This window comes from Daldinia loculata (assembly GCF_022478755.1).
Source record: "Daldinia loculata strain CBS 113971 unplaced genomic scaffold F4817scaffold_3, whole genome shotgun sequence".
Classification (NCBI taxonomy): domain Eukaryota; kingdom Fungi; phylum Ascomycota; class Sordariomycetes; order Xylariales; family Hypoxylaceae; genus Daldinia; species Daldinia loculata.
Genome location: NW_026054857.1, coordinates 816,386 through 840,011, shown reverse-complemented (window position 1 = coordinate 840,011; position 23,626 = coordinate 816,386). Strand labels below are relative to the sequence as shown.

Sequence of the window (23,626 nt, the reverse complement as noted above, 5' to 3'; positions counted from 1 at the left end):
TAACCACATATCATATAGTGCGATATATTCTCTTTCCATTCTTTAAAATTTCTGTGAGAATGCGTTTAAAACTGTCCCTTAGATACCTAGGTACCTACAAAGTTACATGACCGCTAGCCGCTAGCGCTAGTTTAGTCAAAGTCGTTCGGGTAAAGATGGGACACCGCTAACCGGGTACTTAAAGAACAAAAGCAAGCCAAATTTTCAACAATTCCTAAATCCTCTCCCCGGTGGCGCAATTGGCTAGCGCGTCTGACTGTTAATAATCAACGTTATTAAGAGCCATCAGGAGGTTGAAAGTTCGAGCCTTTCCCGAGGAGTTCTTTTTTGCATCTTCATCTGATTTTTAATAGCATTTCAAAAGAAAGTTGCTCGCAGGTTTTTTTTTTATTTTTCTTTTTCTTTTTATTTTTCTTTTTCTTTTTCTTTTTATTTTTATTTTTATTTTTATTTTTATTTTTTTCTTTTTTCAATTCCCTTTTAGAAGTACCAAGATTTTACAGGCGGCTAACCACCATTTTCATTGGAACGATATCGATTCGTGAGTAATATGGGAAGCGCCTTCACTAAATGCGCAAAGTGGTTGCGGCCCATAGGCTGGGCAGGACATGATTTGATTGTAGGAAATGTCCAAGGCATGTGGCATTACCCAGGCGTCTACTTACAGGACAGGTCCCTGTACTTGAGCTATGAATATGCACTTATTATGAATAACTAGGTAATCTGGGAGTTTGAACCAGGTACAACTACCGGATTCCAGGGGGAGGGCTACACCAATGCCAGGTATGTTGGCATGTAAGCCCGAGCTAAGGAATAATCTTACCCGTACTATATAATTGTATAAATTGTTTCCGGTCAAAAACACATCACATATGGGCTTCAATTTGTTTAAGATAGTAAGTCTATTTTTTCATTAACTTCCCCGTTTCGTTAAAGCATTACGATGGACTCGTGTCTGTAGCTCACTTGCTGACCTATCTATGCCAACTGTATTTAACCTGAATTATCCAAGATTCCCATTGATCTTATAATCTTATCTTCACGTCTACAACGTGACGATCAGCTTCACACCGCTGACCTGGGCTGGGAACCTGGCCAGACCCTTCTGGATATCAGGGAATCCGTGACCTACAACCTCGGCCTTGACGGGAACCTTGTACTTGCGCTCCTCCAATTGCTTGCCTAGCCAAGCCATGGCGCCTGGCTCCGCGTTCAACACACTGACTAGTGTGGACTGCAGTTCCTTGGGAGGCTGTGCGTCAGGCCGAGTAAGAACCAGCGAGTACAGCTTCGGCCCGTCAGCCCTGAGCGCGTCATAGACGGCAGGTGAATCAGGGCCAGCTCCGACAGCGTCTAGAATGGCGTCGAAACCAACACCCCCCGGTGACGCAGCCTTGAGAACTTCACTGTCCTGCTGAGCGGATCGCTCAAGAGCCGCGTTCGCACCTAGGGATTTCAAGTGCTCGTGGTGAGGCTTTGAGCTGGTCACCACAATGGTAACGGACGGCAGCGCAAAACGCAGGATCTGAATAGCAGCGGCTCCTACGGCGGAGCTACCACCGAGAATGAGAATCGACTTTGGCGGGTTTGTGTTTTCTATCTTAGAAAGGCCGGGTATGCCTACTTTGAGGCCACCAGCAATAGCACCCGCTGCGGTAAGGAAGCAGGTTCTAAAATCGGAAGTCAGCTTATATAAAATAGGGGTTTCAAAACAGCATTACTTACGATAGAGAAGCAGCCTCCGCAAAGCTCAAGTAGGACGGTTTCTTAGTAACCTCTTCTGCTGGTGCAACGTACACCTCCTGGAATGAACCCTTGCCCAAGATACCACGAGCGTAGCTTAGGACTTCATCACCGGGCTTAAAGTTTGTGACTCCCTCGCCGACTTCCTCGATAATGCCGGCGCCGTCGATGCCAAGAACGGCGGGCCAAGATTGGATTGTGGCACCGAAAGTAATGTTCTTCCAGTCAATTCCGTTGATTGCAACGGCTTTCGGTCGGATAGTAACTTCACCAGGGCCGGGTGTAGGCTTGGGTGCCGTGATTAGCTCAAAGGGTCCGCCGACCTTGGTCGCCTGGTAAACTTGAATGGTGGACATGATGATATTTTCTTTGGGATATTTATTCTTGAGATATTTATTCTTGAGATGCTTATTGTAGTTGAGATGATGAATAACAAAATGATAATTTGACAAATTTAACAAGCTCTCAAGGCTTCATATATACCCCGCAATAGGGGAACCCTTTGAAGCTTCAACTCTACCAACGAGTTTTTGACTTAGAATGTAAGATGTTTGTGTCACCACCTCGTATCACCGGGAAAAGAATGAGAAAGAACGAAACGGTAATGTGTATTTCTTGGCCCCGACTCGCGAGTCTTGCGTCCGCTATCGGACATAATCCTTAATTCCTCAAACCCGACGTCACACTAGAGTCGGATGTTAAAGTTGAGTAAGCCGCGATTATACCATCGGATCTAAACAAAGATCTGTGAGATCTAATAGTTAATGACGTATGAGGCTGACCCGAACGAGTATCATTTTCCGCCTTACACCCTTTATGTTTCCCGGGCCACCCTCCCACTTGGATCATGTGACGCGGAAACGAGCCGAAGCCGAATTCTATTTATTTCAGTCCCTTTCTCTGTATTATACACTTCTCATTCCTAAGCTGCTTATAATGTTGGCACGATGTTGATCATACCTTGTGGGATAAAGTGGGATGAAGTGGGATGGTCAATAGAAATTCCCGACTATTTTGCCGCCCTATCGCGGGTATAAAAAATGTCGAGGGGGTTTGAGGATTCGGCCTGTGCCGAAGGAGTCCGGAATGTGCCACTAGTATATCTTAGTCAACCTATTTGAGACATAGAAGGCATTCGACTTGGATTGATAAAATTCTAGACTTATGTCGACATCTTGAGGATTAGTAAAGACTTGAAGGACCCCGCACTAGAGTATTTGATAACTTGAAGTCGAATTGAAAAAGGGGTTTCCGACTAGGTAATACTATTTTATATTTACATAACGATGCTCGAACCATTCGCACAACATTCACATCGCACACTGTTTAATACTAAATTTGAGTCATTGCTGTAAGCTTCCTGAAATCTATATATGTTCAAGTTTCTAAGTTACCCCTTATTGTCTGGTGAGGTTCGGTCACTATAACCTCCCAAGATAGATAATCGGGCGATTAACTAAGAAATTGCTTTAACTATCAAATAGATTCCATTTGAAGATAGAAGTGTTAATATCAAGTGTTAATGCTAAACTTCGTACAAGTAGTTAATTCAAGTAACCTGTGAAAGTATCGTATTCCTATTCTATAACTATAACATTCCTCCTATCTTACAAATCTCTATATCTCAGTCTAGTTGCTCTAAAATTTCTGCAGCGAAGCCTCCAAGTATATCAATAAACCAAACCATCCTTTAGTTCAGGAAACCAATTTCCTTCCAAACATAGATGTACCTCCGAATAACCTCCTCGCTTACCGGGCCCACAGCAGCTAAGGTAGGCGAGTGCTCGAGCGTCTTCTTGGCATCGAGAACGAGTCCGCCGCAAGACATGCGCCGGTAGTTGCTGTCTAGGAAATCAGCCAGAGCAGCAGCCGGGTTGTTGCGCTGTGGTGCTGCTCTCACGCGCTTCGTCCACTCTTCTAGAGGAATCAAGTCCCGGATACCTAGAGCGTCGGCTAGGATCTTGTTAACCTCGCGCCAGGGTTGGCCGACAGGGTTCTCGATGTGGTAGAAGGGATAGTGAGGTTTCGGGTGTGCTCGCAAGACAAGGTCGGCGAGCGCACCGGCTATGTCGTTGACAGGCGTCCAGTATACGGTGCCGTCAACATCGGGCAAGGCGTTTAGCGTCTGCGAGGATTTCATCATGAACCCGAAGTGTTCCATGGGGTTCCAGTATCCGCTAACCTTGGACCCGGCGATTTGGCCCAGGCGCACGGTCATAGGACGGAAGTGTTCCGGATATTTGTGCAGGGTCTCGTCGAGCATCCGTTCGCAACCCCACTTGGCCTGCGCGTAACCCACGGGAAGAAGCGCGTCAACGTTGACCCTGTCCTCTGGCACTACTACGCGCTCTTCTGTGCGTCTGTAGTGCCCGACGACGCTGATCGATGAAATCATCTGGAAGCCAAACCGGAAACTAGCAGGGCGACGAGCTACAACAGCAGAAGCAAGATCGATTAGGTTGCGCATGGTGCTAAACTGCGGCTCGAAGCCATCCAAAGGTCGCTTCACGCTCATGGGCCACGCGTTGTGAATAAGATGTGTGACGGAGCCCACCAACATCTCATATTCTCCCTTCGTTAAACCAAGCAAAGGGGCCGAGCTGTCCGTCTGCAATACTTGCAGTTTAGAAAGAAGGTTTTCGGGGAAATGGACACCCTTGTCTTTCATGGCCTTTTTCTGACGCGTAAAGGCTTCGGCCTTGTTCTCGCGATTAAGGCAGATAACCGTCTTTACGTCGGCGCGATGCGCCAGCTGAAAGGCCAAATGACCTCCCAAGCTCCCTGATGTTCCTGTTACTAGAACAACCTTTGCATTGTCTGTTATAGCGATGGCAGATGGTGAAGAGACTGGTACCGAAAATCCGGCAGTGTACTTCCGGACATATACGTCAACAGCCGCCTTTCGGGCCGCCAGTTCGGCATTTTCGCTCTCTGTGAAGCGCGGTGCTTTAGTGACAATGGCAGGTTCTGGCTTTTCCTCAGCGGAGAGTTGAGTTGTGTTTTCTGCGCCAGTGGTTCCAAGCAACAATTCTTTCAGATCGGCAACAGTAGGGCATTCAAGGAAGAGAGACTCGTGTTGGATGTCGAGCTCAAGTTCATCCCTAAATCGACTCACGATAACGAGCGATAGCAGCGAGTCCACGCCCGAGTCGGCGAAATTGGTGTCGTCGGTAAGGTCCTCAATTGCAACGCCACTCTCCTCAGATATAATCTCAAGGGCGCGCCTGAAGTCGACCTTAACTGTAACCAAGGGCTCATCTACGACAGAAGAGGTTGTCGTGCTAGCCTTTGGCGTTGGTGTATCTATTCCGTCGTTTGTTCTCGGAGTAGAAGCACCAGTAGTGCTGGCCGATTTCGAATCTCCAAAGAAACCCTTAAGATCCCCAACGGTGGGATACTCGTAAAAGAGTGCGTTGAAGTCGAGATCCATGTCAAGCTCCTCCTTGAATCTAGCCGAGATGGTTAGGCCCAGGAGAGAATCGATTCCGACGTCACCGAAGACAGTGTTGTCGGTTAAATCCGATACGGCAATACCACTTTCATCAGCAATGATGGCCAAGGCTCGTGCAACATTTGGTGAGGATGAAGACTCTGCGATTACTTGGGTAGGTTTTTCTGCGCTGACGAGAGGTTGAGAGGGTGCTGAGGGAGCAATCTGGCTCTTCTGAACTGGCGGCTGAACAGGCTGCTGCTTCTTTGATTTGCCACTTTCTGCTGATAGGATCACCCGCAATACTCGACGTGGCACGCCTTGCATCTAAGGTTACGTATAAGTAAAGGTTTCTAAATATAAAAATAGGGGAAAACTTACCGCAAACTCTCCGAAGTGTGCGACGACTTTCTCGCCGTGCAATATCATCACGTCACCATGCCACAATCGATCTTTACCTTCAACCATACGAGAATAAGTAGTGTACTCCTTTTCGAACGAGAGCGGCTCAAACATTTGGAACGATCCCCATCCGTGGTTTACATATACATCCCGATCTAGATCGTTGTCATCCTTGCAGTTCATGGAGAATCCAGCAGACCAAGTCAAAGCATCTAGAAGACCTGGATGTGTGTGAAAGTCACCACCCTTCTTAAAACTTCCAAAGCTAAGACGACTAGAAGCCTCTAGCGTCTTGCTATCAAGAAGAATCTCGTCCACAGCTCTGTAGTCGTCGTGGAATCGTGCCAGCGGCCGGATGGCGCGGTATACCATGGAACGATTGTAACGAGCGGTCTCGCCCGTAACTATTCCATTTCGAAGGGCTTGCAATCTTTGCTTCACGTTTGCTGCTTCCTTTTGCAGTTTTTGCTGGAGGCTGCTGTCTGTGAAGCGGATAACGCAGCGAGAATGCTCCTGTAGTTTTTGCTGGGCCTAGTTTTATATTTGTCAGAAAGTTCGCTGAGAAGAGGAGATATTACAAAGGACAATGAAATACATACGTTAAAAGTCATAAATTTGACAGTCGCCGTGTTTGATGTCCAGTCTGCCTCAGCATGAGCTTGAAGGGCCTGTTGAGCAGCGTCAGGTCGGAGAATCAGAGCCTTAACAATGTCCAAGTTGGAGATATTGACAATGCTGCCCGCTTTGCTTGGATTATACCGCTCGAGGAGGTAAGTACCGACGGTCAGCGCGATATCGGCATAAACTGCTGGAGTGCAGAGAGGAACCCCGTCAACCTCATGGCCTTCTACCAATGGGCGGAAATCCTTGCGCGTGACATCCGCCTCGACGATGATGTGAGCTTTCTTGGAATCGCCCGTCTCTTCGACAACCTTATGAACAGTAGTGCTCTCGAGCCGCGAGGAGCCGCTGATTACTAGAGGGGGATCTCCCTTGCGCAAGGACCAGTCGTTGACGTATTGTATCCAGTATGGCTTCAAGTCCCAATTGTATGCTGGCAGTTGGACAACTTTATGAGAAGCCTTGAAATCAGAATGGTATCCCGACCACCGAATGTCAGCACCTGCGGTGTAGAGAGCTTTCAGAGCAGCTACTAGGGTCACGAAAACTGGTCTGCCTCTCTGTAAGGACGGCAGAGTTTTAGTCTGGGATCCGAGGACCGATCGAACCATACCAGAGATGGCAGGATGAGGACCAATTTCTAACGTGGTAGACTGGTCGCCAAAAATGTGACGAGTATTTGCTGCCAGAAGTGCCTTTCGCATATTGACAGGTTCTCGGGTATGGCGGGCGAGATAGTCAGGGCCGAAGTTTTCAATGCCGATGGCGATACTTCCATCCAAGGGGCATAACACGGGAATCTTAGCCTCGGAGTATGTTGCGCCACTGGCTAACTTCTTAAAGTCTTCCAGAATCGGGTTTACTTGAGACGAATGGAAAGCGTAGGGAACTTTCAATAGTGTCGTCTTGAGTCCTGCATCCGCTAGTATATTCTTGGATACGGCGATGTCCTCATTGATACCAGCCAAGACCGTCTCGGTTGGTGAGTTAATGCAAGCAACTTCATACGTGCGATTCTTGAGGATGCTCTGGACCGTCTCTACTGACGCCATGACTACCAGCATGGAGTGGGTATCTCGTGTACACTTCTCCTGGAGTAAAGTGGCTCTCGCTCCCACGAGGTAGATAGTGTCCGCGTCAGATAAAACTCCAGAAACGTTGAGAGCCGCATACTCGCCTAGACTGTGTCCAACAACGGCGGTGGGAGTGATATTCCACGATGCCCACAGCTTGCTGAGTGCGATTTGCAAACAGACACTAGCCAACTGAACAGCGGCAGGTTTGAAAATGCTGACATCTAATTCTTTCGATTGGATGACGGGAAGTATGGAAGGGAAGCCCAGGTTGTGACCAATGCGATCTAACCTTCTAATTTCAGTACGGAATAGAGAGAAGTTGTCGTATAGTTCCTTTCCCATGCCGGGGTATTGTGCTCCCTGTCCTGTGAATGCGAAGACAACCTTAGGGGAGCCCTTGGGCCTAGTCATTCCCGTTTGGTCACGGATAGCTGCCTCGATCTGGACGCATAAATCCTCAGCGGTTGAACCAGTAAGCATTACACGATGCTGATGGTGAATGCGTCGTGCTGTCGTGGTGTACGAGAGCTGGCCGGGGTTGACACTTGGGTTATGCTCTAAGTACTTGAGCAAAGACTTTAGGTTTCCTTGTAAGGAGACACCATTCTTAGCCGATACAGCCACAAGATGTTGGTTTCGCGTATCAGGGACTTCGTTGGTAGACTCAGGCACATATGGCGCATCTTCAATCAACAAAGCCGTGTTCCCGCCGGCAGCGCTGAAGTTGTTCACAAATGCTCGTCGAGGCTTTGAAGGGTCGGAATTCCTTTCCCAAGGAGTCGGCTTTAAAGCGATATGGACATTTCGTTCGTTTAAGTCCGTCGGAAACTTGTGGTTTATCTTTGTCTTAATACCACAATGCGGTACTATCATACTCTTCTGCATCATCAGTATCACCTTGGTAAGACTTGCCATACCAGATGCAGCTTCACCGTGGCCGACATTTGCCTTGACAGAACCCAAGAAGAGAGCCTCGTTACTGTTTCGACCGGTCTTCACTTGAGCAAGAGGAGGGGCAAAGGTGTCTAAAACACTGGACATCTCTCCGGCGTCGCCAGCCTGCGTACCTGTTCCGTGCATCTCGACATATCCGATAGAATAGGGGTCAACGGCACCTTGGTTAAGGATCTTTTTGAAGATGGCACGCTGAGCTCCAACGTGTGGCCGTGTAATAGACTCAGATTCGGCCGAGTGATTTGTGTATGCTCCCAAGATCAATCCCAAGATGGGATCCTTGTCGGCAATAGCATCATCAAGACGTTTGATAATGAGTGTACCAACGCCTTCTCCTCGACAGTATCCATCAGCCGAGTCGTCGAAGGTTTTGCAGTTGCCCGTTCGTGAGAGGAAGTGCCCCTTATCAAGACCGGCCGTCATGTCCGGGTTGGTCAAGACATTGGTACCGCCCGCAATAGCCGTATCGATGTCTCCTCTCCAGAGAGAATTACAGGCGAGGTGGATACCAGCAAGACTGGATGAGCATGCCGTATTAACCGCATAACTCGGGCCGCTGAACTTGAAAAAGTAATTTACACGTCCCGGGATAAACGCTTGGTTTCCGCCTGGGATAAAGTACGTGTCCACGTTCTGAGCGCTGTTCGTTTCCATCCAGTCCATGCTAGTCACACCATAAAAGACGCCAACGCGATCGCGTCGTGTCGATGGAGTGGCGTCTGGGACAATACCAGCTTGTTCGATTGCTTCATAAGCTGTCATCAGGGCAAGCCTTTGTGAAGGGTCAATTTGTGGCGCCTCTCGGGGCGAGATGTTGAAGAACCGCGCATCGAAACCGGCAGGGTCGTCAAGCCAGCAGCCAAATGCCGTTGCGCTCGTGTTCTTCCCCTTTCCTGTAGGGTCGACATGGGTTCTGGCATCCCAGTGAAAGTCTGGGACAGGCTTGTGGACATCTAAACCCTGGTAAAGAAGGTCCCAGAATGCTTCGTTGTCTTGAGCGCCAGGGAATCTCCCTGATAACCCGATGATGGCGAGCTTGGGCTTTCCGGGACTAGCATACGAGCTACCCTGAGCAACGGACGGTTGGCTCTGTGTTGGCATGGGTGTTAGCAATGAACGCAGAGATGTCTGCTTAAGCGCTGTGTATATCAGCTGATCGGCTTTCGTCCCAATTGGAACAATACTGAATGACTCGGGTTGCTCTCTCCGGAGACAAGTTTGCAGCTCTTCGAGGATGTCATTCCAACGAATAGGTTGCAGCAGTATTTGGTCGACTGCAGACTTTAACAGCATCTCAAAGTTGCTACTCTCCTCCGTCTTTCCAGTGCTGGAGAAGACAGGAATATAGCTAGAGCGTGAATTGGTGCCGCTGGAACTCAGATTCTCGACAATTTCGTCGACGTCCTCCGAAGAGTATAGATGGGGAGCATGGTAAGGTCCGAAGATCTTGATACCCTTTAAGCCTGAATTATGTAAAGTCCCCGACTGGGTAAGTAGATCGAGCGAGCGAGGCGGGCCGCTGACGGTGATGCCGTTGGGAGCATAGGCGCTGACGTACGGCCTGACAGATAGGGGTAACGTCTAATGAAATGAAATAGGTAAGTATTGAACTGCTATGACTTCAACATGGAACAATTATTCTTACCGTTCGTTCGCAAAATCTTCGGACGGCATCAGCAGAGGCAGAGCCGGGAACAATAATTGACCAGCTCGGATCTGACGAATCCGAAGATTGGAGTCTCTGTGCCATATCAGTTACACGCACGCCCGTTCTGAAAGCCACAACCACTGCGTCAACAGCCACGGGGATGAGCTCGAGTGTGCTGCGACTACAGCTAACTGCTGCTGCTGCCAAAGCTCCCGTGCAGAGACCCAGAACTTGGGAATTGTTGGCGTGGAAATCCCACGTGTCAGCCTGGCTGCATATGTTATTTAGTATGTATGTAGTACTACGGCGTGGGTAACGTATGTTAACGTATGTCTTACCTGATGAAAACCCCGAGCTGGTACATGCATGTTACAGCCATGTCTAAGGCTATGCACCGTTTTCCATCTTGCTTCCACAGGACGAGATCGTCCAAACAGGTGAATCGAGGGAGATCATCCCTGATTTCAGCTGGAAGTTTGTATATCTCTGTGCGGATGGTGTCGTATACTTTAACCAGGAAGTCTTCCAAGACTGGATTGTGCCTGTATAGCATCAACTCCCTCAAGTGCGATTGAGTGTCGTATGTCTGATCTCCAAAGAGATACAATTTTAGTTGGTCAACCATGTTGATGTTGATGATACGACTTGGAGATATTTGTCGGTGATTTGGCCGTTGCTGTAGAGTGTAGACTGCAGACTCTGTATCAAAGAGATGTCCGAGGTCTATCATATATATTTATTTAAATATCTACAATGTCTCTCTTTGATGCTATTAACATAACCACGCTATGACGCTGATCATAACTTCTCCAGTCGAGACCCGTTAAGCCTTATCTCCTCAGCTTCTCTTGCCTTGCCAAGGTAGCAGTGACTGTGCTCGGGCATGCTCGAGTTGTTGATATGTGACATAAGCAGCCACAAGTTTTCACTCAGGATTGAGTATCTCGACCCATCTCGGAGCCGGGAATCCTGCGGGAGAGCTAAGAGTAATCGTCGGGGCTTATTCAAGAGATCTCGGGAAGTTTTATCAGATAGATAGGGTTGTTAGATGTTGTTTCACCCTTGCCGTGATATGTTAACGATTCTATTCCTTTGCACTGCCGGCCAATCGTAGCACTAACATTCTCCAGTCCAATAAGCTGAAACGAGCTTATGCTGACCCCTTTTGGAACGTATGAACCGGTCAGACAAGGAATTGTCTTTACCGGTAAGGCGGGAAGCACGTGCAATCTGTGACATGGTTACTTTGTTGCTGAGCCTCAACTTTCCTAGGTAACGTAGGAGGTATCTATGTGAGAGGTAGGTATATGGAAAAGGTACAGAATTGTGCGGTTGAAACGTCAAAAGGAAACTCGTCTCTGTATATTCTAATACAAAGACAACATTCACTTTTATACGTAGGCCAACAATTCAAATTATATTCAGTTATAGCATATCAAAATTGCTACTGTAATTTGAAAAGTTTGTCCTTCCAGTTGGTATATTATTCGGAACGTCCGTTTTTCCATTCCAAGGGGAGACGTATGTTGTAAGCGCATGCTGTCGTGTAAGGGTGCCACGATAAGGCGTTCCTCGAACATTCACCAATCCGTATCATGCAGTAATATGATGCACCATGAGGCGTTCAGGAGAGCGGTAAAATGGCGGAAGTAAGCGGTAAGCTGACCAATGCATAGAAATAGTCTGAAGGAACCGTAAGAAGGCCTATTTCGTGTAACTATCAGTAGCGCCACCATGTGAGGCTGTTGGCCTGGGGGAAAAAAAAACAAAATGACTCCGAGTTGGCTTTATCGCTTTTTATCTAACAGAAGTCCCTCTCGCATGAACGGGGGTTTACAAGCATGCAGGTTTGGAATGGCTTGAAATCTAGTGAACGAGTCTACCTCTTTGAGTTCTACTTTGAGTCTTTGACAAATTTTTGACAAATTTCTTTTGATAATACCCATCCTTCTCAGACATTGAAACGTGGAAGCTCACGTTCACTCATTTACTAATGATGATTAATAACCCCCCACGAACGTCCCGGCAGCCCAAGCTACGATCCAGCTGCGATGGGTGTGGCTCTGCAAAGCTCAAATGCGATCGAGGCCAGCCTGAATGTGGACGATGCGTGTCTCTTGGCATTGCTTGTGTCTATGGGGTCTCGCGGAAAATGGGCAAACCACCAAGAGAAAGGCTACAGATTCCAGCCATGCTAGGCGGATCTCGCACAAAAGGAGATTACCACAGCAACGGAAAGGAGGGTAGATCCGACGACAGTAGTTACAGCCGTCGTGCGGGTAGTTCCATTAGTGACACTATCTTACCGAGGACCAATTCGAGTTCGAGTATCAATGATATACACTCACCTTGGGGGACGGTCGAGGAATATTCCAACAATGCTATGACTAGTGTTAACGTGCTGGATGAATTCCATAACGACCAATTAGGGCCATCACTCACAAATTTCTCATCTTTGGATACGAATGAATGGGTTTTGACGAACATCATTGGGGATGAACTCACATCCACCAATCTAGAGACTGAGCCATTCCCTGCATTGGGATGGCCAGAGCTTGAAAACTCCCCGGCTTCAACAGGACAGACAACAGGGGCTCATACCCCAGCGGATGACAGAATATATCTAGACAGCCCCTTTATGCAGCATGACAACACCAAGCATCACGACTGTTCCCGGGAAGCGTACGAAATTATGAATAGTTTATCTTCCCTGAATATCAGCAAAGCCCACTCCAGAACTACACCACCACCAGGCACGACAGCTGCCTCTATAAATTGCGTTCCACTGGATTTTATATTGCACCTTAACCGCGAAGCTACCGAGCGGCTCGGTCGTTTGTTAAGATGTTCTTGTGCCAACTACTCTCATCTCACATTTCTTTATGCCTCGATTATCGGACGGATTCTACTTTGGTACAGCCGTGAGGCCGGATGCTCCAAGACATCCTCACTGAGTCCTATACCAAATGCGACAATACGAAATGGTATGTCACCTTCTTGCTCCTCCGCCGGGTCGATATGCAGGTCACCATCGTCTTGGCCGAGCATAGGAGCTAGCACTGCGAATACAAGTGTCAGCGGTTCAAGCACACCATCAGGCACGCGAAACGCAACAACAGATCTTGCTCCTACGCAGATGACTATGGGCTGTTTCAGCATTGATGACCATCTGGTGCAGGCCGCATTAAGAATTCAGTTGTTATTAGGCGAGATGAAAAGGGTTGGATATCTTATTGACATATTTGCATCCCGGAGTTCTAACTGTATTGACGAATCCACATCGGGGAACGTAGATGATCTGTATAAAAGCTTGGGTTCATGGTTAGGAAAAGAGCACTTGAGAATAGTCAATATGATGCGAGTAAGATTGAGAGATATCAGCATCTAGATAAATTCTAATGTACTATAGATCATATCAATCAATTATGAGTTTACAAAGTTTACTATTTACCGAAATTGTCTTGAAGGAATTTTTTTATTTCCAAGACAATTAATTCTCCGAAGCCACGATCCTTTCACTATTCGATCGTCTTAGTTAATGCATAATTACCTCAGGTATATTACTGTAATAATTGACTCGGTGTACCTTTCCAGCAACTTTGACATCATAGAGCAATTCTTCAACTTATTTGGTCTTTCGTCAGTTTCTTAACTTTACGAAACGACTATACTTGGAATAACAACCCTAGTTCCTAACTCAGTATCTAGTTCTACTTTACCATTCTAAATTCTAGCATCTCTCATTTAGAATCTGACAGGTGGCAAGTGGGAGTAAGCTAGTTAGATCTAAGTCCTACCTCAGATCTGTCACGGCTTGACGCCATAAGACATGACTCGTAAGGTAAGCACTGAAGTTCTAGACCTAGGTGAATACGCTTTTGTAGGCAAATCCGTATAGTTTAGGTACGTAAAGTGATATGGTCCAAGCGTTAACCGTTAATTCCGCCGCACAAACTCGTACGGTCCGAGAAAGGGGGAATCGTATCATATTTCCTTTTCCATTGCGGCTGGAATTTGAAGCATTTATCACCTGCAGTAGTGCGCGCCCGTTCCTTCATTTATTCCTTCGAAGATACCTACCTAATGCTTGATTTTAGTGTCCGTTGGCGTAACGCGTGGTGGCTGAATTTTCTGCATATACCGTTGTAAGCCATCTCGGGTCAGCAAACCGCATGATGACATTGAGAATATTCTTTTAAGCCAATAGAGTTTTGCTTTTGATGCCCGGATACTCGCTGCCTTGGCGGAGTTAAATAAAACTCGCTCCCGAATTCTTGCTTCGACGCGCATTATGATGTACGCCAAACTCGGGTATGACTATTCCTTAACGGCGGTGCCAGATGTCGCCTAAGTGCGTTCACGCAATACGAAGCAAGAGAATTTCTCAAAGAGCGAGATAGATATAGGCTACGTCGGGTACTTGGCTGAAAAATGATCCTAAAGTATGTGCTTACCTCTTATGATACACATATCTTCCTAGAAGGATTGCGTGCTCCACGAAATAATGAGTTGGTTTTATTTTCGTCTATCTTTACCAGTTATTAACTTCCATCCTTCATACGACTGTAGATCTGCAATTAATAATAAGAGGCAACTACACCCACATCAGATGATGATCACGGGAGTAGGACACAGAATTAGCTACACGTCAAAGATGAATTTTATATGCAATATTTAGGATATGATGTGTAGATACGACGAATGTCCCTGTAATATTCTTCTCAAGGTTAATTTTTATTCAATTAGTTGACATTAACCCCTTTATACCTAGCCTATTGAATTTACAGGGGGGACTTTAAACGGTGAGAAACTCTACGCAGCAATTCTTCCTTACGTTCGAAATAGTCAATAAATCAGAGTGGTTGGACATTTTGGTGACGTATAGGGAACGAAGCAAAACTAGGTACCTAGCTAAACAAAGACATGAGATGCACGTAAATCAATAATACAGAATAGATCTTGTAGTAAGCATAATTAGCGCAGTCTTCTATGATGACATAAAATAACTCAGCCCTATACGCGTAGCACACGGGAAAGGGGTGACTGACCTATGAAGCAGGCGTCTCCCTGTCTCTTTATCCGGCCCATAGTAGGCAATTCACCGTACCTCCGCCAATAGAAATTTCGTAATTAGCTAAGGCTCTTAGATATCTGATCAGAATATTGTGAGGGTGATAGGTACCTAAGACTTAGATATAATATCATGCCTTGCTATTAGGTAGTTGTATGGCGAGACCGTTGTGCTTAGACCGCGTCGGGCGTCGGGCGAATATAGATTCGTTCAAGTCCTGCAGCTCTTAGTTCAGCTCGGTGAAGTCGTCGACCGTCTTTTGTATTTTATCAATTTATTATAAGCCATACATTCAACCTTGGCTTTAAGCCACACCGAGGTGAAGCCGGATACACGGAGAATCTTTAGCCGCGTTCGCTCCCCGCCTCGGGCACCGAGACGGAGTTTAATTGTTATAAGACTTATATCGAACCAATGAGAAAGCGAGACAAGACACGATTTGGTCAGCCTTTGAATCGTTTTCAAGTTCTTGAACAGAGCTTATCTCCTAAGCTCCGAGCAAATTGTAATGTCTTTTACTATTCTTCTCCACGGAATACATCCAATTAGAACGTAACAAAGACTTACCCTTTGGAAATAATACAGGAAACTGCTCTATTCGCACCTTAGGAGATAATTCTCGCGAGGCTAGCATCATAAAGTATATGACATATGAAGGCGGCTGTGAGTTCCGACCTACCGGCTCTCTTTAGTATATCGATTCAATGTAAATAGCCTTCGAGTAATCCGTATTTAGTTTCCATCCTTCATTCATCCTTCATATCCAGTTAGTTATTGTGATTCAAACATGAGTTCGACAATTGTATATCCAAGGGACCCAACGGTCACCATGACCAACATCCTTACCTTATATCACACTCATAAGCTTCTTTTCTTGGCGGGCCTTGTCGCCGTGGTATGTTCGGTGGCATGGCTTCGTCGGGATAGGCGTCTAGAAAAAATGCCTGGACCCAGAGGAAATCCGTTAATTGGAATCGGCACCAGCTTACCTCCAAAGGCGCATATCCGCTTTCGAGAATGGGCCGCTACGTATGGCGATGTTTTCAAGTTGAAGGTTGGCTGGTATAATTGGGTGATCATCAACAGCCCAGAAGCGATACACGAAATCCTGATTAAACAGGTAATAAATTGAAAGAACACAGAACGTTATATACTGAAAAATACTAACACTTATCTCCTTAGTCCTCAAGTACTTCGTCTAAAATGCCTGCTCCTATTGGACATGATGTAGTCGCCGGTGGGATGCGGATGTTTACCTTGCCGTACGGAAGCAAGTGGCGCGCCTTTCGTACCATCTCACACCAACTTCTCTCAAGTACAATGACAGCCACGTTTATCCCATCTCAGGAGTATGAGGCCAAGCAGCTACTCTTCGACTTGGCAACGGATCAGAACGACTTTCTCATGCACGTACGCCGCTTCGCCTTTAGCATCATGCTGACTAGTACTTACGGCTTACGCGTAAAGACGTGGGATGATGAGGATGTACATCATGCTTTGGAGAGCGCCCGCATTCTTGGCAAAATAACCCATGCGGGTGTATTCATCGTTGACGAGCTGCCCATCTTGGCACAACTTCCTACGTGGCTGCAACCGGGGAGAAAGCGGGCAGAGGGCTACGCAAAGCCGCTACTTGATGCTAAGATGATACTCTGGCGAAGATTACAAGAGCAGGTCACTGCTGGAAAAGCACCGGTGTGTCACGCACGCGAGATGATGGAGAACGACGACTCGTGGCGGAAACAGGGGCTCACAGACGAAGATGCGGCTTGGGTTGCTGGCGGTAACGTAGAGGCTGGATCAACAACAACATCAGTTACGCTGTTGAGCTTGCTATTACACCTCGCAGCAAGCCCCGACGTCCAAAAAACCGCCCACGACGAACTTATGCGCGTCGTAGGACCTGATCGCACCCCTATCTTCGATGACATAAAGAACCTCCCTTACATCCGCGCCTGTGTTAAGGAGGTTCTACGCATGCACCCTACCCCTTTCTGGGGAATCAAGCATTACGCTGATGCCGACGTTACTTACAAGGACTATGTTATTCCCAAAGGCACTATACTGCTAGCCAACACGAGCACCATCCACTACGATCCATCTCGTTACGAAGACCCGTTCACGTTCCGCCCCGAGCGTTACCTCGGTCACCCCAAATACAGCGCTGACTACGCCAACCAAAGCGACCCGTACAAACGAGACCACTTCACCTTCGGCGTAGGACGGCGCATCTGCCCCGGCTCCCGCCTCGCCGAGAATTCTCTTAACATCGCGCTGTCAAACATTCTATGGGCGTTCGAAATCCGCCCGCCCGTAGTCGACGGCGTTGAGGCCAAAATGGACCTGAGCGACGACGCCTGGGAGAACACGAGTTTCCGCGGGCCGAAACCTTTCGAGGCTCGGTTCGTGCCGCGTGCCGAACGTAGATCGAAGCTTGTCCAGGACCAGTGGCAGCAAGCTATGAAGGAAGGATATGTGCTCAGGGGTAACAACGTTGATGTCGATAGCGTTGTGACATATTAATGGCATAATTATGGGCTGTTGATCGATCGATTGACCTTAACTTAATAACTGGCATAATGTGTACCTAGCAAACGAAAATTGTAACATATTCTCAATGTAGTTATTTTATTTTCTATTTTATTATTTTAAGTGTTCTTGTCGTGTAAGCAGAGATGAAGATGCCCCCCGCACTATAGCTATAATATGTACCTCCTAGGTACTTCTTAATCCGACGTGGGGGACTCCCTCTCCCACTTAGATTTAGGATAGCTTGGTAAAGATCACGAATGAAAATTAATTCTTATCAACTACCTCACTTTTAGAGAATGGGTTATCCACATTTCGCACCAACGCTCCTCTGGAATCTCTCTCTCCCAAGCGAACTAGGCGTAAAGAAGCCGGCAGATATTTTTGCCTTCTCCCTAGACGATAAGTTCCTTTTTACTTTACATGAAGATCAGGGTGGTATATTGGTAAGTTCTCTCCAGAGAAGTCCCCGGCCGGTCTATGGATTTGGATCTGCCCATGGGAAGTAGGTAGCATCGTCCATAAGTAATGCTCAATCTATAGATTTAAAGTTCCATCTTATTCACTTATTAAGAAATATAAGTATTTACTGACTCTACTATTACTGTAGTGGGATCTTACTGCTACTTCTTTGCCTCGAAAGCTCGAATTCGGTCAAGATAATCCTAGCTCAAATCATCGTATCAGGGCTGCTACACTAGACGCAAATGGAGGACTCATAATAGCTTTTGGTCTCGCCCATCCTGCTGAATATTATAGTATTCCTAAAGATGGCACAATATTAAAATTGTCAGAGTATGTTCTTCCAGTGGCGAACGACGTCAAAGTTTCAAGAGATAGCAAGGTATTCGCGCTCACGACGGGGACTACCGTGGAGCTATGGGATGCACATAAGTTTCAGAGGCTTAGAGTTCTTATGTCCAATGTTGAAATCCAAACCCCGTTTGAAAAGGTCGCACTCTCTCAGGACAATAAATATGCTGCAACAATCGATTCCGAAGGTCGATTCTTCGTTTGGGGGTTGGACAATGATTTCTACAAGGTCTCGCAGAATAAGGGGGTTGGCATAGACCTAGGGCAAGGATGGGTCCCAACGAGTATTGGCTTAAGTGAACAGAATATCGTGATGGCTACTCTGAAAAAGGAAACGACTTCGGGCCAAGACTCCTGGATGTTAATGTCGTGGGGTTATAAATACGACGGGCCCGACAACACGCTATATGCTAGAGAATATCCAAACTACGCGCTAACTTGCGTTGCGCCCAGCACCGTGTTCAGTGTCTCTCTAACGCCCGAGGGTCATTTGAGAGGGAGCGACAGCATGCTCTGGCCGCTCTTCTCGACTGAGCAGGGCGCCAGTAAGAAGGGCAAGGTGGTATCGTGTGGAATATCAGAAAGTAGTAAAGTCTTCGCCGCAGCCCGGACTAACGGTCGCGTAGCTGTATGGAGATTATATACTAAAGACGCGGATCCTAACGAGCGATATCCCGGATAGAGCTATTAGGGGTGTTGCTATACGTACCTTCTAACAATCAGATGCACCGCCTGTCTAGCTCATTACTTTGTCGTCCACGACGAGATATTCAGGGATAAGGTTCAAGAAGGAAATGCGGCCAACATGTTAGAGACTTTTACTCATTCCCCATATGCTTCATATTCGGACGGTCGACTAGTCCCGTTAGTATATATACGCCAGCTTATGATGCGGATATTGCCTGCGACCGTGCTCGTTGATACGTTGCTGTTGGTACCACTAACGCCGCAGTTTTTCAAACTCAAGCTGCTGGCTTGGCATTGAATGACCAGTGACCTTTTGGGAGTCTTCTCCATTTGAGGATGAAGGATAGTATATTTTACATCTAAGCAACTGATGGGGTCCCCTCCTAGGGATTCACTCCATGGGTATCTGTGATTTTAGGGTTGGATTCTGTTTATAATAGGGACACAGCAGAAAGAAAATAATGTACGTGAAAGAGTCCATAACTCTCCTATTAAAATAGGGGTAGGCCGAGGAAAGGGACATCTAACATATTATAAGATTGCCATTATCTTAGATTCTAGTTTAAACACTAACATCACCATAGTATTTATTAGCTCTTTTCATTTCTATCGTTGGGGAATACCCCCATCCCCCTCGCACAGCCTGCAAGCCAAGGGAGTCTCTCTCTCCATGCCCAGCCCAGCCCCTATTCCCCCCCTCCCCCTCACAGTTTACTCCGTAATTGCTACACCAAATTCCTCAACTCCTGCCCCGCCAAAAACCTCCGAAGGTTATACGCAATAAGCTGCTCCGCGTCCTGCGGCCTCCCACCCGCCGCATGCGGGCTAACCAGCAAATTCGGCGCGCCCCACAGCCTCGACTCCTTAGGCAACGGCTCCGTCTTGAACACGTCTAGCGCCGCGCCGCCAATCTTGCCCTGCTCCAGCGCGTCCGCCAGCGCGTCTTCGTCTATACTCGTGCCCCGGCCGACATTAACCACCCACGCGTGCGCCGGCAGTAGCGCCAACCGCTCCTTGTTCAGCACGTCCCGCGTGCTATCCGAGCCGGGCAGAATCATCACCAGCGCGTCGGTCTGCGGTAGGAGTTCCGGCACCTTGTCCTCCGCGTACACCTCCACGCCGTCTCTGACACCCGCCGACCTAGCTATACCGCGTACCGTTGCGCCCCATGCCGTCAGGTGCGGGGCCAGGGTTTTGGCGATGTTGCCGTAGCCCCAGATGAGAATGTTTGCGTCGCGCAGGGTAGTGAAGCGGTCCTTTGGGCGGTCGGGCTGCGGACCGCCTAGGTGTTGCGGCCACTCGCGTCGTAGTTGGTATTCGCGCATTTGGTCGAAGCGGCGGGCGGCCGTGAGGAGTAGACCCAGGGTATGTTCAGCGACGGTGCGATCGTGCAGGCCAGAGCCCGTCGTCACGAGGACGTTTGAGGGAAATCCAGCAGCTAGAACATCGTTAGGACCCGCAGCGAGGGACTGGATCCAGCGCAGGTTCTTCAAGCGACGTGCTGCGTCGGATAGGTTCTCGGCGCTGTTTGTCCAAGTAACGAGGATCTCGGCGTCGGCAAGGTCATCTGGAATTGGGGCTTTGACATCGTAAGGATGCAGGGAAGTAGAGAAGCCCTCGAGACTCTTGATGTCGAGTTTGAGAGATGTGGGGTAGAGGAGCTTCATGGTGTTGTTGGAGGGGACGATGTATCTTCTAAGCTGGGAAGAGTATATACGAATGAGAGTAGCAAGTCTAGTAGTCAGGATTTTTAGCATACAGAGAGAAAGTAAATAAAAATAGCTACGTAATAAAGAAAACGAAGTTATGGAAAGTCTTAACGACCGCACATTTAATAAGCCGTGTAACGGCGGGGACGGGGCATGCGGGGTGCGTCCCGGGGAGAGCCTATTAGGTATTTATCGATGTCGTGCTTTCTCCATATGCCGGGCCATTGTCAACCGAGTAGCTTCTACTAGTTTCACGCTACCCGCATCCTCGGGTTCAAGTCAATACATGTACTCACCTATATAAGCTAAGTACCTCACTGGGGCAGTTGGTTACACGCAAAGGCACCTTGGGACTTTTGATATGTAAGGTATATGGATTGTATGGGGATAGGGGCAAGCACGTATATATGATATTTCTATTCAAGCATTATATTTTTTTGTTTCTTGCGTTCAAGATATCCAGTCCGTGAGATGACGATATTAGTTATTGGATCTTAAAATAGGAGAAAAGGGAATTGGGTATCTCATCGCTGGAAAATAGGTCTCACCTTACGTACCACATCCCGTATAGTTTATATCAAGCTGAAAACTTGTTAGACTTCTCTTTGGACGTAGTACGAGCTAGAATCCAGTAACTAGTACTACGGAATGCTCTCGATTGTATCTACGATCCCTAAATCTAAGAATCGTAAAAGGCCAACCTAGCACTATCCATAATGTCAATGTACCTTCTGCTGCCATTCGAGCCATCCGCGCCATCCACGCCATGCCTCTTCGCCATAAAATCATCGCCGACCATAATTAATTTCGCATCGCAACCCTCGTCGATCAACCATCGAAAAGACTACAAACCGGCCTTACACCTGCTTGCAGAAGTATAAACGCGCGAGCTCTGTATCTCAAGAGCAAAACGGCGTACAAGGAAAGTCAAAGAAACTAGTACCGGCCTATGGAAATCACCCAAACGGCGAGTATGTTTCCCTCTTCTGCGTACGGAATATTACCCGACTCAAAAATCGAGAAATCCGGTATAAACCGACCAGCATGTCGGTCAAGACAATGAAGACAGCGCGTGCTGAACGGGTCTGGGAATTTCATAAACCAGACCTGCCAAGTGGCAAAGGTTCTCACGTCCTTCGAATGAACTCGATCCCTCGAGATTTCTATAACCATCTAGTCGGCAGTAGCAAATTTAATTCGCTAATGAGGTATAGTAAGCCTTTCCACGTCCCTAATTCGAAGGAAGGTTTTCTATACGTCCAGCACCTTTCGGGTGAAGCCAATCCTGTTCGATCAATTCCTTGCGAGACGGATACATATGGCGATAAGCCGTCCTAATAGTACCATCACTAACACCAGCCACGGCGGCAATGTCTCTAGATGTTTTCGCGTCGCCCATAAGATGGGATGCCATATAGATAGATGCGGCAGCGATCGACAGAGGAGATCGGCCAGCCAGATCTTTGAGGGACGAACTCTTCTCGGCCAAAACCTTGGATATCTTTTCCATAAGATGGGGATTCTTAAACTGGAGATTGTTGCAATATCGAGCACAGAGCTCGGCCGCGCCGGTCGTACCGGTAGCCTCGTAGTTCTCGACCATAAGGAACGAGCCGGTGACGTTTTCATCACGGCTGTTCTGCAACATCTTCTCAAGTACCTTGAACGTCCTGCCGATCTCCTTTTTCGAAACTCTGGTGAGAGAGTAAATCTCACGGAACGTCCGAGGCGCCTTAGCCTGCCGACATGCTATGAAGATACAGCCAGCTACGACTGCCTCCTGGGGTTTCCCCTTGAACAACTTCTTGTCCTCGGTCATCTTAAATATATGCTTCGCAGAATCCTGGATGGTTTTTGGAATGTGAATAGCATCGCAAAACTGCGTAATATCGCGGTAGGCGGTTAAGAGCGTCTTTGTGGCTTTGTCGTTGGTAATTCGGCTCTGAGCGCGATGCAGCTCTCGCGCGCGCATTCCTTCACCGAACCCGATGTTGGTCTCGAGCTGGGAGCCGTTCAGGAGAGGATTCGCAGCGTCACCGACACGAGAAGGGTCATCGTTGCCTTGATCGTCGTTGGCAAAGGTACGCCACTCGGATCGTGTGTCAATGATGCGATCACCAAGGACTAAACCGCAGGAGCCGCAAACCATGTCTCCAGAGGAGAACTCTTCGACGAGATTAGGAGGATCTTCATTGCAATCGGGACAGAGAAGTCGCTGATTTAAGTTCTGCTTGTATCCCCCATCGCTTTCGTTTTGGCTCGGATTTTGACTGACAGTCTGACTCTGGTTGGGGAGGGTTTGTACGGGAGCGGAAAAGTTGGGCTCCAGGCGGGGCACCACGGTCGCCATTATGACGGGATAGCGATGGATTGATTCGAGTGCGGCGTCGTTATTGTTGTTGAGGTTTGAGATGAAAAAATGAAAGCGACCTCCGACACAAAGGTGAAGAAGGTGAGAGAAAGAAGACGCGATGCAAATGCAAATGCCTGTAGAATATTCCCCAGTTATCAATGTCAGCGTGGGTTGCATAAATAGTGGGTCATCTGCATGTACCTTATGTAATCACTCAGTGCAGGTATGAAAGCGGCAGTACGTACCTCGAGTTCTGTAAGCAGGCGTAAGAAAGCACTTTTATCTCGAATAACTAAGAAAATTTGAAGGGCGATTGTTTCCTTTTATACCTAAATTATACGAAAACCACAAAGTACGATCTCTTTGATGGTTTGTAGACCTTTGTAGTAACTAACCCCAATTTCTGATGCTATTGTTTGACTTCAACAACACAGACATATTCAACAAACTTATTATTAGGTGCCTAAAGATTCACCACTACCTAGCCATAGTCTAGTTGTGAGTAACTTGATCTTTGGTGAATTTTAAACGAATGTCTGTGTTTTCTATCAATAGAGAAGTGGCCGAGCACATCCTTATTCCATGCCATT

The 23,626-nt window shown here is 47.5% G+C and overlaps 7 protein-coding genes and 1 non-coding gene across 8 annotated transcripts; 4 read left to right on the top strand and 4 right to left on the bottom strand.

The window, feature by feature from the left end:
* The first annotated feature begins 224 nt into the window (after positions 1-224).
* Positions 225-320, top strand: F4817DRAFT_t12. The gene has a single exon. It is a non-coding gene; the product is annotated as a tRNA-Asn (tRNA).
* A 477-nt stretch (positions 321-797) lies between these two features.
* On the bottom strand, positions 798-2,404 carry F4817DRAFT_135387 (GroES-like protein). Its single transcript, XM_049297806.1, has 2 exons — positions 1,726-2,404; positions 798-1,670 (listed from the first exon to the last, which is right to left on the bottom strand). Exons 1-2 carry the CDS (start codon positions 2,097-2,099, stop codon positions 1,046-1,048), a joined length of 999 nt encoding a protein of 332 aa, XP_049163315.1. The 5' UTR covers positions 2,100-2,404; the 3' UTR covers positions 798-1,045.
* A 962-nt stretch (positions 2,405-3,366) lies between these two features.
* Positions 3,367-10,499, bottom strand: F4817DRAFT_365880 (ketoacyl-synt-domain-containing protein; the record flags this gene model as incomplete). The annotated part of the gene is made up of 5 exons (XM_049306925.1): positions 3,367-5,500; positions 5,555-6,106; positions 6,175-9,807; positions 9,872-10,145; positions 10,213-10,499. 5 exons carry the CDS (start codon positions 10,497-10,499, stop codon positions 3,434-3,436), a joined length of 6,813 nt encoding a protein of 2,270 aa, XP_049163314.1. The 3' UTR covers positions 3,367-3,433.
* Positions 10,500-11,700: 1,201 nt separating this feature from the next.
* F4817DRAFT_365877 (uncharacterized protein) lies at positions 11,701-13,262 on the top strand (the record flags this gene model as incomplete). Its single annotated transcript, XM_049306924.1, has 1 exon — positions 11,701-13,262. Exon 1 carries the CDS (start codon positions 11,868-11,870, stop codon positions 13,260-13,262), a length of 1,395 nt encoding a protein of 464 aa, XP_049163313.1. The 5' UTR covers positions 11,701-11,867.
* A 2,623-nt stretch (positions 13,263-15,885) lies between these two features.
* F4817DRAFT_311837 (putative O-methylsterigmatocystin oxidoreductase) lies at positions 15,886-17,468 on the top strand (the record flags this gene model as incomplete). The annotated part of the gene is made up of 2 exons (XM_049300046.1): positions 15,886-16,065; positions 16,128-17,468. 2 exons carry the CDS (start codon positions 15,886-15,888, stop codon positions 17,466-17,468), a joined length of 1,521 nt encoding a protein of 506 aa, XP_049163312.1.
* Positions 17,469-17,621: 153 nt separating this feature from the next.
* On the top strand, positions 17,622-19,039 carry F4817DRAFT_135280 (uncharacterized protein). Its single transcript, XM_049297805.1, has 2 exons — positions 17,622-17,920; positions 18,085-19,039. The coding sequence occupies exons 1-2, from the start codon at positions 17,774-17,776 to the stop codon at positions 18,967-18,969; spliced, it is 1,032 nt and encodes a 343-aa protein (XP_049163311.1). The 5' UTR covers positions 17,622-17,773; the 3' UTR covers positions 18,970-19,039.
* A 462-nt stretch (positions 19,040-19,501) lies between these two features.
* On the bottom strand, positions 19,502-21,017 carry F4817DRAFT_135274 (uncharacterized protein). The gene has a single exon (XM_049297804.1). The coding sequence runs from the start codon at positions 20,729-20,731 to the stop codon at positions 19,700-19,702; it is 1,032 nt and encodes a 343-aa protein (XP_049163310.1). The 5' UTR covers positions 20,732-21,017; the 3' UTR covers positions 19,502-19,699.
* Positions 21,018-21,693: 676 nt separating this feature from the next.
* Positions 21,694-23,357, bottom strand: F4817DRAFT_135266 (cyclin-like protein). The gene is made up of 2 exons (XM_049297803.1): positions 23,282-23,357; positions 21,694-23,170 (listed from the first exon to the last, which is right to left on the bottom strand). The coding sequence occupies exon 2, from the start codon at positions 23,031-23,033 to the stop codon at positions 21,915-21,917; it is 1,119 nt and encodes a 372-aa protein (XP_049163309.1). The 5' UTR covers positions 23,034-23,170; positions 23,282-23,357; the 3' UTR covers positions 21,694-21,914.
* Between the last annotated feature and the right edge of the window lie 269 nt (positions 23,358-23,626).